General features: G+C 37.2%; 1 protein-coding gene across 11 annotated transcripts in view; it reads left to right on the top strand.

Moving 5' to 3' along the window:
• LOC114160186 (myosin-10) overlaps positions 1–20,124 on the top strand; it is a 64,567-nt gene that overhangs the window by 15,247 nt on the left and 29,196 nt on the right. For all 11 annotated transcript variants that reach the window (XM_028042641.1, XM_028042646.1, XM_028042643.1 and 8 more), the window contains 2 exons: positions 16,494–16,521; positions 18,714–18,816. In XM_028042641.1, the coding sequence (XP_027898442.1) occupies positions 16,494–16,521; positions 18,714–18,816 (131 nt within the window). The remainder of the gene's footprint in view (positions 1–16,493; positions 16,522–18,713; positions 18,817–20,124) is intronic.

Genomic DNA, 20,124 nt, shown 5'->3' with positions numbered 1-20,124 from the left:
TACATTGGTAGTTGGATTTTATTGTTTCTTTGAAAAGAGGTGAGAAAAAATAAAATAGACAAAGCCATTCTTTAAAGAAGGTTGTAAGAAGTTTACAGTATGTCACAAGCCATGTAGGGGACACAGGAAAAGGTTTTTCAAATAGTTTGGTTTGTTTGACACATTGCAATGTGAACGTGAACCGCACCAGCTAAAAATGTAGCAAATGTTACAATTTTGGTCCCCAATCGAAGTGAGTCTGCCAGACTATCAAGTGTGAATGCATCCTTAGTTTCCTTAGGCAAGGTTTTGAATCATGTAGAAATATTTTTTTTATTTCCACATTAGCTTATCTAACCCAGTTTCACATGGAGAAGTCATAAACGGTAGTTGTCTAACCTTTTATCACTTTATCAAAATAATTTGCAACAGTGAACTCCCTGCAGCTCTTCCCTGATGCGCCTGTGTTTCTGTGATTCCTGCTAGGCATCAGAGATTATCATCCTGATATTGGACTTGCCACAAAAGCACCCAAGAACCCTCCCTAACCCAGGAAAACGTCCTTGTCCTCTTGGACACAGTGGCCATCACAAAGAGCCACTGTGGACCAAGTAAGCCACCGCAATCGATTAGATCGCCAAATAGTTTTTGCCATATCTCCCAGAGCAGCTTTTTCTCCCCTTTCATTGGCCTAAAGGCAACACCCCGCAGCATGAGGCTATTTTTTGCTCCCCCTGTTGACGCGCTTCTTTGCATCATAATTAAAGCTGTGCACATAGAAAGGTCTGTCTTTAAGCTGCTGCTCAAGACATCTGCTGTCTCTATTGTATTCAGGAGAAAAACATTGGTTAGAGAAGGAGTTTTGATGCAGCAGTGAAATATAGTGTCTTGTTTATATTATAATGCTAGGGGCAGTTAATCCTTTCTGACCGAGACAAGCAAGAGAAGTACATGGATGTAATGAGGAATGTCAACATGAGACATTTAGAGAGATTATATTTCATGTGGTAGGACTTACTGTAAAGGTTAATGACTTTTAGAAAACTAAGGTTTTCTAAAATCTTTCATATGATTTAAGACAAAGTAGCATCCAGTTACTGATGATGTGACATCAATGTGAGGGTCATCAGAAAACTTGCCACAAAAACCTAACTACTTCTCAGAGTGTACAGGCCTCTACCAGGAAGCTAAATATTTAACATTTATGGAAGACAATTCATTGAAGACTGGAAATCTATCATTTGTTGATCTGAGTGATAGACAAAAGTTTATGTCAATGACCGACGTCACTTTGTCACTGTCAGTGTTTGTGATGTTTTAAAAGAAATGGTTGGGGTGGCGCAGGGGTTAACCAAAACCCACATATGGACGCCTTAGTCCTCGACACGACTGTTGCAGGTTCGATTCCCGGCCTGGTGACCTTTGCCGCACGTCTTCCCCCTTCTCTCGTTATCCACTTTCCTGTCAATTCACTATCACTATTCACTAAAGGACAATAAAATCTTTTAAAAAGAAAAGGCTGTGTAAAAGCAAGCTACTATCATGTCCCTTTAAGACTGTGCTGTGTGTACTGTCTGTAAACACGTGACTCCACCCCCCTAACAGTCTGTAACAAGAACTGAATGAGACGGAGGTTGAGAAAAGGGAGACAATTTCAAATGTTGAAGCGGCGCCGTGTTATGCTGTCGACCATTTATCTCTATCGAGGTTAGCTGCTCAATATATCACCATCTCGACTTTCTTGTTTGGAAGCGTTACAAGCAGAAAAAATCGAATCAGGCAGCAAGACTTACTGTATGTTGGACCTAAATGAACGACCGGACATCTGGAACAATGTCATGAGGGGAAATGAGAGTGAAGGAGAAATACTTGCCCATGTTTGAAGAAAACCAAACAAAGTCATTTTAGCACAAACACCTTCTCTCCTCTTTTTTGGTTTTACGTTGTCCATCCCAAAGTTATATTTGAAGCCATCTGTCCGACAGCTGCAGACTCGCTACTATTGGATCATGCAACACGACAGGGACTTGATCGCAGCAGCACATCCACGACAGAATGACTCAAAAGAGAAAAGAGTCTGATGGTTCTCAAATGCCTACAAAAAAGCATAAATAAACTGAAGAGGTTTTAAGAAGTAGACCAAAATTCCTACAGAAATCAGAGACACAAAGTCTATGAAAATGATTTCTCTGTAACAGGAGCGTCAAACTCTGTTTCATTTTTTGCCTTATCAAAAATCTGAACGTTCTTAAAGGGCCGGTTGTGCCAGAATGTATTGATAAAACCCATTAAATTGTTAAAATATTAATAATTAGATGTCCCTCTAGGATTTTGCGATTGTTTTTGTGTTTTTTTGTAATCAAAATCACAGATTTTGTGGTGCAAATTTAGAAATATTTGTAAGGATTTTTTAATGATATTTGCACTAATGTATGACCTTAAATGTGACTTTTTATTTATTGCTTTATAACTCGACATCGAGTAAGGCTGAGGGAGCAGTCAATAAAACCCAAAGTTTTTGACGAATTTAGAGAAAAGTTTTCAATAAAATCAGAAAAAATTGTGGGGAATTGTTGATTTTGAGTGAATTTTGCAGATTTGTGAAAAACTGGAGGGACTTATTAACGTAATTTGGAGCCACATAAAAAGCTCCGGCGGGCCTCAAGTTTGACGCATGTGCTCTATAATCTATTGCCAAGAAGATTATAACTGGTTCCTTTTCCTTCTACAAGTTTATTCTAGTGGTTTTGCTTTATGTTAGAGACATGCAGAGACTCTGGAACCCTAATTCAGGAACTTTATGTAAAAGTGAGGCATCATATTTGATAAAGCTTCTCTTCTTGCCAAATGTCTGAGTATTCAGCTCAGAGCGGTGCGTTTGGACAGAATGATAGATGATGCTGTGATGAACGACAGAGTGGAACAACATGCAGCCGCCTCCGCCCTCCTTCACTGTTGTGGGAAACGAGAACACGGCCGAATGTTTTCCCGCCGATAGTTTTTGTCGGAACCAGTTTTTGCTTTCTGAACCAAAGAGCGTCAGATTACGTCTGTGTGCGGCCGAGCCTCTCCGGTCTGCATGCGGCGCTTTGTGAGTTTGTGCCAACGATCTTTTTAGACGAACTCTGCCTTTCTCTTTATTGCCTATCAACCTTCAAAATCCGAAGAACTATTCAGTCCAATTTGAGGGTTAAATGCATTTACATTTCAGTGTTTCCACAAATACTTAAGTGTCATTACATCACTGTAGGATGGCTGGAACAGATTCTCAGACGTAATCTAATTTTGACTTAAAGAAAGACTCGTCTTTAAAGCCCAGTGATGTTTATCTCATCTTCCCAGTACCCCAGCTTGTGAAACATGTGGTTCTCTGCTACACCAGTCTCTCTTCCCCAGTCTGTTATGTCCCCCCACCTTTTTTTCCCAGACCAGACTTTTCTCATTTCACCCCTGCATGAGAAGCATTTGAAAAATGTGCTTCGTGGGGCTTGAAAAGGGAAAGACTGCAGAATCCCATCTGATTTTTTTTTCTTCTGTAGAGCAAAGCTCAGCATAGTCTTAGAAATCAAATCCAGGCTGACAGGACACAGACTAAAGTACATTTATGTAATATGGGAAATATTTTACCTGCCACATGTGCAGTAATCCTTTCTTCACTGTTTTTGCTTAACTTTCTAAGTTGTATTTTCCTTCGGGGAAATTTCAAAGCCATTATCAAATTTTCATCTGTGTTCACGTCATAGATCTTCCATGAACTAAAGGTTTTGTACCTTAAGTGAAGTTTATTGTACATTTTGTGCTGAACAGTAAGAAACTGGCTGGCCTTCAGGCTCACTTTACCACTTGGAGCTGGCAACTAAAAATATCAACGCATAGATGTACGAAGACTGTTATTTACCAAACATTTATCGTCCCTATCTTGATTTCATTTATCAGTGAGTAAATACTTGAATTGGTAATTCAGATTCTTTGAAATTGGGTTGTTTATCATGGGCAATAGTTCAGAGGCTAAAACTGCATTAAACCATCTAAGGTCTACACCATTACGCAGTAAATAAAAGTGCGTAATTTAACTTTTATTAAATTACGCAGTATTTAATAAAAGTTATTAAAGTTATTATAGTTTTTGTTTCCATTCAAAAAACACATTGGAAGTAATAAAACACTCTAATCCAAAGCAAAAGATAAAGAAAACTTTGTAAAAGTAATTAGCTATTAAAAAAAAAGAAAAAAACATATTTAAAAAAAAATATAGCAGTGCCTTTTTTCTCTTTACAAACTCCTATTTTCTGTATGAACTGAAAAAGGATTAAAGAATGAGCTTTAAGGGGAATCAATAAGCTAGTACTGAGCTCCTTTTTGGATTTGCTTCACATCCGTGTTTCATGGAGTCGACCAACTTCTTGCACCTGGAAACATGTATTCTAGCCACAGATGACTGGAAACATTTGCCTCGAAAACAGCTGGTTTGATGTCATCCCAGAAGTTTCCTGTTGGAGTAAGGATGCATTCACACCAACCCTGCATAATCCGCTTTAATTGAACTCTAGTTCATTTGTCTAGAAAGTCTAGTTTGTTTTGGGAGAATTGAACTCTGTCACAGGCCAACAAAGCAAAACTCTGGTCCGACGAGCTTTTCGCCTGTCGATTTTTTACTCTTTTTTTTTTAGCTGCAAATGGTCAAGCGTTCACTGAAGGAATGCTGTTACTGGACTTTAGGCAATAAAATGTTTATTTTCTTATTTAAAAAGGAATTTAATTTATCTCAATCGATTAGTCGTAAAAACATTTGATAGAGCACTCAATTACTAAAATATTCTTTAACAACAGCCCTACTTTGCATTTTTTAATGTTTTTTTTTTTAAAAAAAGGCTTAAAACTCTTCAGGATGTGTCAATTAATCATCAGAATAGTCAATCGATTAATCAACAACTAAGATAAACTTTTGTTGCAGCCCTAGTTGTGTCTCTTAGTTTGGTCAACTAAGACTGCATTAAAGTTGGGCTTATTAAAGCTATTAAAACTTAAGTTTTAAATTGTGATTAAAATCATAGAAGATTTGCATGTTGTTATCTGTGTGTGTCTCTGGCTGTGTGTGTGTTGGATCTGTCTGCACCCCTCAAACACTCCCCCAGGTGGTTCCCCGTACTCTGCTGTCATTTCCTCGAGGGTGGAGACATTCCACCACCCATTATGAGCGTCTATTTCTGTCCCTGATCCCAGCTGCCAACTGGCATCGCAATATGCTACTAAGTCACAAGTCCTGGAACGTCTCTAAAGATTTATTTGCCAACACGTCAGCTGCTGGGTTGACCACATCCGCTGATGCGTATTTTCCCATTTTGTTCCTTTTTTCCCCCTCTCTATTTTCACCCTTTGTGGTGGCGTTCCTCTCTGATATCTCCGTTTTCCCCTCTGCGTTCTGTTATCGGATACCTTCTCGCCATGCCCGCTCTGTCTCTGCCTCTTTGCTCTCCTGAGAAGTATTTTCTTCCACAAGGGAGCATCCTGTGAATGGCAGAGGAATTTACTGCCGCCTCTCCATTTGGTGATTTGCTGACGTGTGAGAAGGTTGCACCACTCCAACCCTCCGCCATATATCACAACGCCACTCCAGACGTTTTGTCACTGATTGGCAAGAGCCAGAACTGCTGAATAAATAGAAACAAAAGAACCTCAACCCATCCCTGTATTTTCTTCTACTGTGACATTTTTGTTGTTGTTGCTGAATACAACGCTTGTTTCTTACCAAAAAGCTCCTTGTGCAAAAGAAAGAGTTAAACTAGGTCAGTCCAAATTCCAGCTCACATCCAGTCACCTCTGTGGGGCGTCCTGGCCTTCACTTCTACTGCCCTGCGAATGCCTAATTGGCAGCTGGTTCAACAGTGTTGCCCAGTGGCTGTAAATGATCGTACCTTAGGGCAAAAGATGCCTGTCAAACTCAAGGCACAGGAGCCAAATCTGGCCCTCTAGACTGGGCATTGATAAATTATTGATTAAAACGAGCTCAATCATTTCCATTTGGATAATTTATTATTTTTCTCTTTCCTCTCTCTCCTGAAAGACAAAGGTCATGAGGTTTGGTAGAAAACTCACCATTGTGACCAATGGTGGCTCATTGGTCTCAACTAACCGTTTTGTTAAGGCTTATTTTGTTTACAGAGATTTCATAATTCATTTTCTTTGCTGTTTCTGTTGTTCTGTTTGTTTATTTTGGATATTTCAAATGTCTCCCTGTACCAGTGTTAAATGTTCCTCAGAACCTGAAGTTTATTTATCTTTGAGAATGTGTTCTTGTATTATTATGCCTTTACCATTGCATTACTTGAAAATTGTGTCAAACGATAATATTATCGTTTATCGCAATAACTTCTCAGACAATTTATCGTCCAGCAAGATTTGTGACGGTGACTGGCCTACTCTACACTCTGTAGGGCCACATAAAAATAAACTTTTAAAATTAGTTGTGCGGTTAAATATTATTTTATCAATCAAATTAAAGCAGTTTTAATCTAAATACTGCCAGATTACATTAATGTGAAAAGAGGTTTAATATTATTTCATTTTAAAAAATACTCACCGAATTTACAGACAGCTATTTATTAATAAACGAGTTTTACATTCTTTCACAACTGGACTTTTGTTTTCTTTTTCAAAAAGCTTAAGTTGGATATCTACATTTTTGTAAATCATCATTTGCATTGCATTAAAGCTGTATTTAGTTCCAAATGTGGGCTAAACTTCTCATTGTTTAAGATCGCATACCATATCAGCATGAAGTTTGGATTTGCTCCAAATTTGAAATTTTACACCGATTTGATTCTGCCTCATGAACACAAGGAGCTGTGTGAAAATAAACTTCCTTAGATTTTAAAGAATGCGTATCTGTCTTTTCTTCCTCACTGCCGATATCTCTATATATTATATATAATTGTCTGGAAAAGTAGCTCACCACGGCCACCTTCACACTAGACGACGACCACGACATTAAAAACCAGTTTCAGCGTGGGTGGTCTGTGCATAGTGTTGAGAAAATTATGTCGGGGTGCAAAAAGAAAGCAGTTTGAGCCCCATTATGTTTGATGGAGTGTGATACCTCCATGACTGTTTTGAACATGCAAAAACAACAACAACAACAAAAAAACCTGCTGTGGTGGGATTGTGCTTGTTAATTGTCAAGATGGCAGCATATCGGCTACAACCAGGAGCCTGGTAGCAGCAGAGTCAGTTCATGTTTCACATGTGGTATTTGCACACCATTCATCAGAGGATTTGATGAAGGCGAGGGCATGCTGCCCAAAGGCCAAGGCTACAACCTCATTACGCCCATACCAGGCTGACAGGGCTACAAGTGTTTTAATATACTGTATCTCTTAGTGCCCAGCAGCTACACCCACAAAAATCTCATTGAGTCGTAGAAATGAACAGCAAATAAGTACAGTTCTATGGTTGAACTTCTTGCTATTTGCTACGTTTCCTGTGTAATGGAGCTGTTAGCTATAGTGAATTGTGCACATCTCCAAATTGCGCATAGAGATAGACCGATGGAAGAAAGATTTTCAGACTTCAATTTAAAGCAAAATGTCTTTTTTTTCATGTTCTCTTGCTTTTATTGCATATATAGTAAAAATAAACACATTTTTAAGAAACACCTTATTGTTGATACCAATGGCATTGGAAAATCTACCCATAATAGAGCACCAATAGTCACATTTTCCACATTTGCAACGATTCAAGCGAGGGATACACAACATATCGGCACTAACATCCGTATCGGCCGAAGTAATTTTAAAACGGTTAACAACCGATATGTGAATCTCGTCACAAACCTTAAATTCTATTTAACATTTAATACTGGAACCTGAAGACGTTTTAAATTTCCTAAATAAATAAACAAAACAACCAAAACAACAAATTAAATTAATTATGAATTCTCTGTAAATAAAATTGTCCTTTAAAAAAGGGTGAGTTTAGACCAAAGCAGCAGCCTAAATACTTTTGTTATTCAGTTTTGGTAGAAAGAGAAAAGAGAAAAACAATAAATCATGTAAATGGAAATTATTGAGCTCGTTTTAATTTATCATGCAACCAACCGATTTGTTTCTTATTGTGACAGACCCACTTGAAAGTCACTTTCACTTTAAATATTAACTACTTTTTGTGGAAAAATGTAAAACTTTGACTGCTACTTTTTGAAAAAGATGTTTCGAAATCAGCAATTTTAGTCCACAATTATCACAGAAAAATATCACAACATCCCAGAGGGAACGATATTGTATATAATATTGGTAAATATTGGTTATCTGCTGCCATAACAGCAATATTAATATCGGAAATTGACATCGGCGCAATTTTTTATATTGGTGCATTTCTCGTTCAAACTGTATTGGCGGTCTGGGAGACCAAAGTGAATTAAAGAATTTATTTTATCGTAATAAATGAGGCTGTCTGGATTGTAGATGTCATTGTTTTTTCCCTGTTTCAGCTCTGAAATCTACTTCTTTCTTAATAGAAATTTGCATTTTATGCCATTATTGAACAACATACAAAATGGTGTGTTCACGTAATCCCTACAAACAGGCTGGATGTCGTAACGGTTGTTATCGCTTAATGGGACATTTATACTCTGCAGGTCTCCTCAGACCAGGCTACTCTCCAGATCTCTACTTCTGCTGTCTGGGAATGTGAATGAGCTCTGTCTCACTCTCACTTGCTTTGGTCATCTGGTTTTAAAGCAGCCCTGGACTCCGTCCTGCCTCTGCGCCGACTGTTTACGAGCAATCAGGGAGACGTTTTTATTTCACCTTTGTGCTAAAACAGTCGTCGTATTCCACCGCGATCGGGGAGTTAGGTTTGTGTGAACATGTGTTTCCGTGTGCAAGGCTTAGCCAATTCGGACAACACATAATAGTTTACGTAAGAGCGGCCCTGGCTGGCGTTCAGGATTTCCCATGTGTGTCAGGAGGGGTTGCCATGACGCATGGATTTTCACTGTGCGCTGCTGCGTTTTATGATTTCTTTTATGAAGCAAACTGCGCAAAAACTTTGTGGAAAAACTGTGGTACATCCAACTGCCAGGATCCCGGAAGATTAAACGTCATGTTGTGAAGCCAATCTTCTTTATCATTTTGTTTTATAGCTTTTGCCGCTTAGCATAAACAAGCTTTTTTGGGGGGCTAGCAAAAGCGAATTTGAATTTTATTTTTCCTTATAGAAACAACTGACTGTGTCGTTTCAGGTTACATAGTGTCTCTCAAAGAACTTCTTCACATTTTGTCACAGAATGTGAAACTAGAATGTTCTTTAAAACTATATGAGGAAATAAATATTCTGAATGTTTGCTGTGCATTGTATCCTCTCCGAGTCAATACTTTGTAGAATTACCTTTTTTCTGCAAGTCTTTGGGTAGGTGTCCAATTTTTGCCCATTGTTCTGCGCAAAATAGATTAATCTCCATCATGGATTTTATTTTAGTGTGTGCAGATTGTCTGCCAGTTTGGAGATGTTAACAACCAAAAGCTAGCTTTTCCAAGATTTCAGAGTCAAATGATGGATTAAACAGGATGCGTGTTTGTAAAGGGCAAAAGATCTGGATTTTAGATTGGCAATGAGGCGTTAAACAAACGGGGCATTAAAGCAAAGTCATCCTGTATGACTCAAAGCTTTCTCAGCTTGTGAAAGCTATGGTTTGGCTACATAATTGGCGAAAGTACGATGGATTTTATTGTTGCTGCCCTAATTTGGTTGTAAATGTGTTAGTAAGACATGGCTGCAAAACAGCTGTTTATGTTGATTTCTGCCAACATTTTGAGTTCAACTGTAAGTTAATGTCTTCTTTTCTCTTAAATGCATTCTTTTAACATTTGCTGTTCACATTGTTCATTATGTATTCTTAGTCAAAAAGGTAACAAAAATACTAACAGGCTGCTGTGCTAATCCCTCCTCTATAAATACCAATACCAAATATACTTATTACCGTCAGCCATTGTCATTGTCCATTTGTTATTTTTATCTTTGTTGTCTTCTTGACTCTGTCAGGATTCATTTAGAGCAGTCGTTATCTGACTTATGACTATAAATACTGATTGTTTAGCAGAGCTCCCCGTCGTTGTTTTGTATTTATTATAAATATAAAAAAGAAATGTGCCATGTGTTTAAAATACCGCTCGTCCAGTCACTAGTCCTTGAATCGTGGCCTAACGTTTCAATACTCGACACCTATCAACTATTTTTATTTAGTGTTGTGTGTGTGGTCTACAGATAATTTTGAAGGTCAGTCACGATTTAGCATCTGTGTGATCTAGTAGTTTATCTGAGGGATTTGTTTTTCTCATATCAGGGTTTAGCATCATCCAAACTATATTGTGATAATAATTATATTTCATCCCTAATTTGGGAAGGAACTTTTTTGCCAATAGTGCTTAACAGAGCAACTATAGACAGCAAATGAGTGCAGTGAGGGTCCGTGCTGTAAAATGTAAAAAAAAAAAAAAAAAATTCTCCGGTTAAGGTCTTGTTTCGGCTGAATATGTGGGAACTGCTCTTTTTTTTTTTTTTTTTTTTTTTTTTTTTTGCGGCTGTGGTTAAAAATCTTCAGGGCTTTCTTTGTCGAGAATTTGAATTAGTCGTTTTCTCTCCCGTTCTGGAGCCACGATCTGTCTCCAAGCCCATCTGAAGTCACAGTGTTTAGCAACAAATTAAAGGACATTAGCACATTTACAATAAATCATGTATAATTAACACTACTTACAACCAAATATTTTATTGTTCTGCACTTTGCACTGTCACATTATCTGTACTTTGCCATAATTGGACCTGCTGCTACTTCTTTGGTGTGGTTGAGTGCCTTTAGTTAATTTAGTTGTATATATTGTTATTATTATTATTGTGTGTTTGCTTATTTATACTGTATATATTTGACCTTTTGCACGGGAGCTGCAATGGAAATTTCGTTGAATTCTGTTCAATGACAATAAATGCTATCTATCTATCTATCTATCTATCTATCTATCTATCTATCTATCTATCTATCTATCTATCTATCTATCTATCTATCTATCTATCTATCTATCTATCTATCTATCTATATTTTAGTTTGTTTTTCTTCCTTAGGATTTCCTTCCAGTTTAGTGGTGAGTAGCTATAAGAAGGAAATTCATGACTTGATTAACCATCACATGGGATCGATTACTTAGCAGAAAAGGGAATTCTAATTTTATTATATTTTACAAAAATATAATAAAAAACAGATTTATGCATTTGTTCCATGATTGTTTATATGTCAATGAGTCACAAAGCTTGACATGGCGTCCAATGAAATTTAAGAAGTACCTACTTTATTGTATTAGCCTGCGCTTTGACATTTACAACCACCTGCGTTCTCTACATCTGGAAATGTTTTATAATCTTAAAAACAACAAAAAAGAAAAAACATTGTTTTTGTAACTTCCTGCTAACATTGGGCCCTGCAGCAGTTTTGTGTCAGGAACTTTGTTTTCAAAGTTCATCAGTCTGCCTGAATAATTGGCTGTGAGTTGCAGAAGAAATTATAAAAGGAGCTAAAAGCAATAATGGCGCTCAAATGAAAACCATCTGTTGCAGAGAAACGGGATGTTTCTAATCTCTTCAGTCAGGGCGGTAGTTTTAGGAGTAAACTGCCTTTCCACCATTCACGGGGCAAAAGAAAAAAAGGAAATGAGAGCAACTGAGGGAAAGGTGAAACACAAAAGGAGAGAAGATTTACTGAGGTGGTAATAAGCTACTGGAAGGGAGGAACGTGTTCTGTTTTATTGGTTCACTCCAGCCTAGCTAGCAAGGCATTCTGGGTAAACTGGATCCAGGGGCTTCTCCACAGCAGCTTGCAACATTATTTGAGCTTTTTATCTTTGTTTACTATGTTATATGGCAGACCAACACAAAGTGGAGAGTAGTTGTGAACTAGATGGTAAGTGGTACATTATTTTGAGATTCAGACCTATATGGAAGATTGGCAAGAAAGAAAAGTACAAGATGTTTGCAGTTTGTTAGAGAGACAGCAAACATGTGGAAGAAGGTTGAACAGATGAAATCAAAGCTGAATCTTTAGACCCCAAAAAAGCTTATATCTTCCTGTTTTAATAGTTCAAACACCTGATATACATTGACATGCATTAATATGTGCACAGTGGAAAGCATCTTTGGATGGTCTTCCTTATCTCTGCTTTTGCAGTCCAGCCAATCAGCACCAAGGAACATGAATGCTGCTTCTGGATTGGCTGGTTTGCAAATGCCAGTCAATATATTGTTAAATAGGATTGCTCCCAGGTATTTCAGCTTCAAAAGCTGCATTTCTTTAGAATATTTTAGGCATGAACTATGAAAAACAATCAACAAAGACAAATTTTTACACAAATAATTTGGAATTATGCTGTAGTGCCTCTGTAAAATTTTCATAGGGGTAACCAGAGTAGGCCAGTAAGAATTTTATTATTTATCATTGAAGAAGATGATTCTGTGACCTGATCTAAAGACGGAGGTGTCGGGATTGGGTTTTTTCTGTGTTTTGAGTTCTCTGTGTTTTAGGTTTATGTGTTGTCTGAGTCTCCGTGTTGTCCTGTCTGTCCCTTGATTGTTCCCAGGTGTGTCTCGTTCCCTGATTACCTCGTCCTTTAATGTCACCTGCGTCTCTGTCGGGTCCTTGTCGATCGTTTGTTCCAGTCTGTCGGCTTTTGGTTTTTCTGTCCATTCGTATATCAGTGCTACCAGCATTGAGCCTTAGCCTTCCGCTCAGCTGTGCTGCCTGATCTTGGACTTTGGATTAGTTTTCATTATTAAAATCATAATTTTCGCACACCATCCTGGGTCCTAAGCGTCTGTCTCACCACCACTACACCACACTTCATGACAGGAGGTGGTGGTGGTCCATCTGACTGAACTTCAGCTATTTCATAAATCAAAATAGGCAAAATGTCCACCCTCTAGATGTGGAAAGCTGGTAGAGACGTACCTAAGTAGATTTGTTGTGGTTTTACATTTTCACTATAAATACACCAACATTTTTCCAAAACAACGCACACTTTCTACATTATTTTTTGTTAATCTCTCATGATTAGTCGTATAGCGACTGCTGCATCAATTAAGTACCTCAAGCATTGTAATATGGCAAAACAAATACTTTGCAATGTTACTAAACATGATCCAAGTACAAAGAACCAGCACATATTAGATACACACATCAAACAGAACCAGTTGTTTCCATGGATCATTTCCACCTGATAATTTTATGGCCGATCGAGCAACAAACATTCAAATAATATTTTTATTTTACTTTAAGTTAGCTACCTTAAAGTATAAATGAGAATAATTTAGTAGAACTATTATTACTCTTGCAGCCACTTAAGGTTCAGTTCTGTTTTCTACAAAATCCAAAGGGTTGTTTTCATAAAACTATATTTTATTAAACCTCACAAGAGTATGTGAGGATTTTCTTCCATTAACAGAACATTGTAATTTTTTTTAACACCGAAGGTCAAATCAGTTAAATTAGTCACGGAGGAATTTGTTTTTTAAAGATTAGAAACGTGTGAGAGTGTCAGAGGATGAGGTAATGATTAAATTCCTTTTCTGTTCAATCATGTAATTCTTAGCTGATGAGTGTTTGATTACAATATTGTGGGTTTCACAGTCTCCTCTACATATGATAACCATCAGGCCTGTGGAGAGCTGGCTATAAAATAAGAACAGGAAAAGTAATCAAGCGTTGCTATCAAGGGATGCAGCACATTTTAAAATAAGCAGCTCATTCATCATTCAGAACACAAGCTTGCATGTTTTATTCTTAGTATTTTTGCAGATGTGTCAACCTGACTGGTTTACGTTCACTGTATAAACAAACTTTCATTGAAAATGGAAACGTTTTTATTGGATAATAATTTGCAGATGTACACAGGCAGATTTAATTAAGAGGAAGTCTGCACATATCATCATCGCAATATCAGTGTGTGTGATAATCATATCACAACAGTCTGTTTAGGGTGCAGAAATTGTTGACTAATATTTACCAAATGTTAAAAACTTTAATTTTATATGCTAACATAATATTTAGCTAGTTGGACAGAGTCTGAAACATACATTATATCACAACTGATCTTGTCATCGCAGTATTTACCAAAGTTATAACAACAGTCACAAGATTTTCGAAAGTTGCGCCACATTAGTTACAAACCTTAACTTTGGGTTTACACTTCAGTGTTTGAATAAAAGGTCATATTTCTGGTGAGAGATAACACCTTAAAGCTGTCTGAGCCAACAGGAAGGTGTGAGGAAATGTCTGTGGAGCTGTCAGTTCTGGTAACCCACTCTCTTCTACAGATCATGAGGCTTTCAGGCAGACGTTCATTCGATGGGATGTTTACAGCTCAACCCAGAGCCTGTCTGCAATGTCTCTAATGTTTTACCTTGAACATATACTGTATGTTTTAGCATCTGCCTTCAGTTGCTAACATATTTGTTGAGATGTTACTAAAAAAAATTTCTATCAGAATTTGTCACACAGTACATAGACTAGAGACAAGAAGCCAAATATTTATTACTTTATGTATCACCTCAGATCTCAGTCATGAAAGGCAGTTTATACAAAATTATTAGATTTATTTCAGGGTTTTTCTTTAACCTTAAACTTAATGAATGGGGATATGATTACAGTTATTAGTTTTGTGAATTTAACAGTTTTTCCTGATGATGTTTTCAGCAGGAAAGTCCAAAACAGAACATTTTTATCCCCAATAATGATCCAAGTCATATGAGAATTTACCAATTCCTACTTCGCTCACCATTGATAGAGGCTGCAGTTTCTTTTATCCATTTTTTTTGGACAGTGACCAATATTTTGTCCTAACTGTTGCCTCAATATACTGCACTAGTGTGTCTTGTGTGTTGCTGTTTGATAAATGCTAGGCTAATGTTAGCATGTTTCTTCTCCGTTTTGATATGACTTGTTGATTATTGTTAATACAACACATTTCTCTTTGGGTGCATTTAATCTTTTGTGGACTGAACTTGGAAAAACACAGTTTTCTTGCTTCATTACATTTTTTTCTTTGCTTTTAATGTCATAAAATTCACTGATAGTATTTCAGCTGCTTTCTGTGACGGCTGGGCCATCTGAGCGCAGCACACAGGAAAGGTCAAATGACACAGAGCTGTAGCCATTACACTCTTCCATTCAATACATTTGTCATTGTAAAAAGGTGAAGAACACATATTGGTGTAGAAAACTGAGCTTTGCTAGATTACCAGGATATTGTCCAAAGCCTCTATTGCTGTATTTCAAGCAATGCAGTTTGAGATATTTAGAATTCAGTCACTTTAGGGGCTCAGATAATAATTATTTGAAAATGCATGGATTGGAAATCTCAAGATAGTACCTGAAATTAATTGAGACGTTATCTAGTGTTTAGATAAGTAGTTCAAGGTTTATTTAATGTGTTTGTCGGTACGTTGTACGTATCAAACCCGTTGTGTTTTTGTTGAATGTTGTCTTAAAAGTTTACTGTGGTGCACAGGAGGCCTTTTAGAGTTGAGAGTTTACCCATTTCAGGGGGCAACATTAAACCTGTCCTCTGGACCTGGACTGAAGTCTGCAGAGATGAAAGCTGTTTGAGCTTTGGTTACTTCTCTGGCAGTCGGCGTCGGGTCATCACACAGCATGGCTTTGACCTATTAGTGTTTCTGTGCCAGGCTGAGCGGCGGCTGTAAAACACACTGTCAACACTCAGTAAGCCCAACCTTGAAGCATCAAGTTAGGATGCCATCTATTCATAAGTTATTAATCGTGAACTGGAGTAAAGAGACTCAAAAAAGAGGTTATTTGCTGAAGGAAAATATAATATATAGTATAATTGAGCCAAAATTGTATGAAAAAATAAAACCATTTTGCATTTAAGAGAATAAAAACAAGCCTTCTTTGTCTATATATGTTTTACCCAAAAAACTACTCAAGTGGCAATTTTAGCTTCACTTGATCAAATTCTGTTAATAAATAAATAAATCTGCCATCAAGCACCCTTTTTCTATCTAATATAAAGTTAATTTAAAATATAATCAACAGATCAACCCTATGACTTTGCAACAAATGATCAAGCATTCACTAAAGTGCTAACGCTACTATACTGGATTTTAGGCAATAAAATGTTTATTTACGTATTTAAAAAGATGAATATTAATTTATTTGCATATTTTAATTCATTTCCCGTATTCTATAAAATAAGCTTAAGTGGTTACATAAAAACCTGGAGAATGTGCCAATTTTTAAAATCAGATTAATCAATTAATTGTCAGAATAATTGGCAGAGTAATCGATAACTAAAATAATTGCTAGGTGTAGCTATAGAAAAAATAAACCCAGGTATTGTAATAGTTGCAGTATTATCTCATGATGTTGAGAATTATGGATCTAGAGCTGGATCAGTAGAGAATGTGTTTGTTATTGTTGTGATTGAACCAGAAATACTGACAGTTTTCCTTTTCCTTCACAGATCGAGAGGACCAATCGATTCTTTGCACGTGAGTACTGCCCTCATCTTTTCTTCGCTTTATTCCCAAGGTTGTGTCTAATGACAGCTAGTTAATGTTTCCTACTTGGTTTGTTCTGGAGCTGCTCAGTGGGCTGGTAAATGAACCTTCAACAGATAAAGATTATTTATCACCTAATAGTCTTCCTTCTGGCCTCAGTTCATGTCCTTGCACTGCCTGTATTTGTAACTTAAAATGTCATAAAAAGAGTGTTTTTAAAAAAATCTGAACTTCAGGATTTCTTTCTTCTTTTTAATGTGGTTCTGGCGTTCAGTAAAGCCCTTTTCCATCTCCCTCTATGCCCATCATCCTGCTGGGTTTTATTTAAAGACGAGTTACATATAGCTGGTTTTGCGGATGCGGGGCTGTGCAGCGGTTCTGCCAAATACTGAGGGAGTTATGAGTGTGGTTTGGTGGCCCGCCCTCAACCTCTACGTCAGAGTGTCATTAAGTAGCACTTTCTTTCAGCTTGGCATGAGTTGCCAGTGACATCAAAACCCAAGCTGAAAATAGCATCCCTTGTTGGTGGTAATAAATCAGTTTCTCTACAATCGTTCAGGGATTTCTGACTGCATTGTGTATGAGTCTGAAGAAATCTACTAATCTCCTACAGGAACTACAGCATCTAGAGTAACTGAATGAAGTGATTTATAGAGCCCAAAACTGCCTGATCAAATGTCTGTGGATCCCGTAAAAATGTGAAAATGATCAGTATGAAGCCACTCATGCTGTTGCAGCTTTTTGTAATTTACCAAAAGAGGTTTTGCTGCCAAAATGCCACAGTTATCTGCACCAAGATTCTTCCTAACGATCTGTCCAGTTAGGAGGTTTCTGTGCATCAACCATCAAGTTCAGTGTAAAAGAATGTTGTGGGAGTGTATTATAATCTGATGGTTTTTCTGTAATTTTAGTATTTTAACCTTGTTTATAAATGTCCTGGTGTTAACTTGTAGTTTATTAGGATTTTAAGTGGCAGTATCATGTGAAATTGACTTTGTTGATCTTTATGTCATGTTATAATGCTATAAGATGATGTAAAGTTATAATGTTATGTTATAACAGCATTTCGTTGCCAATTTCACTGTTGTGTCTTTGTGCAATGACAATAAGATTAGTCTAAGTCTATTCCCTCATCAAATACATACCTGGAGTTTTGCTGTGACTCTTTCATACATGTTTGAATCTCCATGGCAACCATTCAGCTGTGCAAAACGCCTCCTATAGCGACTTCCCCATTCAGCTCCTTCAGACTAGCCAGCAGGAATTAGCAAACACCTGGTGGAGCATCTGATGAGCTCATTATAGGAGCTATTTCTCAATGCAAGTAAAGACATTGTTAAAGGTTTAATGGTAACACTTTATTTGACAGATTGTGAATAAGACTGTCATGACATCGTCATAAACATCACATAACACCTGTCATGAACATGAGTAAGTCTTCATGAATATTTATGACTGTTGTCATAAAGTGTCATTTGGTAAATCATGACACTTTTAATAGAAAAGGTTTAATAGAGGAGCCATGTTGTCATAACTTCCTGAAGGCGGAGTTTCAGAAATATTTACAATCATCAGTGAATTGTTTGCTGTAGTCATACTGTGAAACTAGGCTGCTTTAAAACCTAAAACCAAATACAGAATGATGCTTAATTTGACCTACATTCTGATGTTCTGCCTTCGAGGACTCGCCCCTTGGATTCCAGTGAATCATCTAAAAACCTCAGTCTACTATGTGCAGTAGAACTAATAAGCAGCTACACTAAAACCACTGGCATGTAGCTAGATGTAGTGTTGCTGGCCAGACCTTTGCTCTTGGCTCCGAGACCTGACTGTGGGAAACTGTGGAAGGCCCTGCCTGTACACAGCTATCATTAGAGACAACCCAAAAGCAGAGTCTGGAAAGTTGGAGACGGACTCAGCAGACCACAGCATTCTCCACTCAAACACTGACAAACAAGGCATATATATAAATATATAAAAATCTTGATGACCTTGGTGTTCGTCCAGTCACTCATCGCCACAACAATAGTGATTTTGGGGGATTTTTTTTCATGGTTTTCCAATGTTTCTGTTTGTAGCTTGCAAGTCTTTGGACAATTTACACACATGCTTTTGTCTTTCATTCATACTTCACTGGCCGTCATTTTATCTATGTGTTTCTGTTTCTAAACTGTTCTTTTTAGAGGCGAATCGGGAGCGGGCAAGACGGAAAACACAAAGAAGGTCATCCAGTACCTGGCCCATGTTGCCTCCTCGCACAAAGGACGCAAAGACCACAACATTCCTGTGAGCCTCACTGCCTACATTTCCCTACTCTCTTCCTTTCCCTTTTCTTTTTGCTCCTGCAAATCATCCCATAGGAGCTACCTGCGGGTAAATTAGTTGCTTCATAAAGCCTCATAGTAAAGTAATCTGCTATGGCAGTACCATAATCTGAGACTGTAAAATTGTAAAAATCACAATTTAAACATGTCACTGGTGGCACAGCCCCAATCTGTGTAAGATATAACTAACTAAAACTCCTAGTTTTAGTTAATCAAAATATCTAATGATTTCTAATTAGTAACTCAGGACTTCCTGTTTCTCTGGTGTATAAATATTAGATCACCCAAACATTTTTCTTTTTGACAAAGATCTAATTTATTTTGCCAACAATCATATTGAGCAGGATAGAGAGGTAGCAACTAAATCTCCAAAGTTCACTTGATAAGAGAAATGTTGCAAATGGTGACCGTTTTGGACCACTAAGGTCCAAAAATGTCACCATAGCAACAATTAGATGGCGTCTGAATAGCAACAATGTTTAGGACAATTGTAACTTTGACATTTACCTCAAACAGTCTTATTTAGTGAGATAATTGGGCTTTTCAGCCAAAACAGCCCAAAAAAAAGACTTCAGGTTTAGCATCAAAATAAAAATGAATTTACAGAAAAGGTTAGGTATAGCGGAGGTTAGGTGGATCTGTGATGATGTGTGCTTTTTTCCTTCCAATCACCCTGGGATCTTGGAGTTTATTATATTAGTAAATCTGTGAAATACCAGTGATTTTTAGTGAAAATTTGATGGATTTTAACAGTGAACTGAAAATTGGCCGTCGTGTGATCTTTCAGGATAACAATGGCACACTTATGGCCAAATCAAAACAGAATGGTTCATCAGACACAAAATCTGATTAATCATCTAAAGAAAACCTGTGGGTTGAGTTGAAGAGAAGAAAATACAGGACAGAATCCAGGAATCTGGACTAAATAGAGGTTGTGCAAAAATATCTGCCTCTGTATTCTTTAAGCTTATAAAATGTAAAAGTGTTGTATAAATTATTGACAGCATGATTTACAAAAACTGTGCTATCAGTGAATACAAAAAAATATAAAAAACATTATGTTTCCCACAGAATTTTGAGGGTTTGTGTTGGATTATATTAAAGAATAAAAATTAATTTTGGACTTTTTACTCTTTTTACTGATCTGTCTACATTACTGGTGTAGTGGCAGAAATACAGACTGAAAACACTGTCATGCTTGTGGTCTAAATAATATGTTGGAGATAAGATTTTATATGATCACCGTAAGCTAATCAGCCTGAGCTAGCCT

This window comes from Xiphophorus couchianus, chromosome 16, assembly GCF_001444195.1.
Source record: "Xiphophorus couchianus chromosome 16, X_couchianus-1.0, whole genome shotgun sequence".
Classification (NCBI taxonomy): Eukaryota; Metazoa; Chordata; class Actinopteri; order Cyprinodontiformes; family Poeciliidae; genus Xiphophorus; species Xiphophorus couchianus.
Note: the sequence above shows the minus strand (reverse complement) of the source record. Positions and strands in the feature narration are given on the sequence as shown.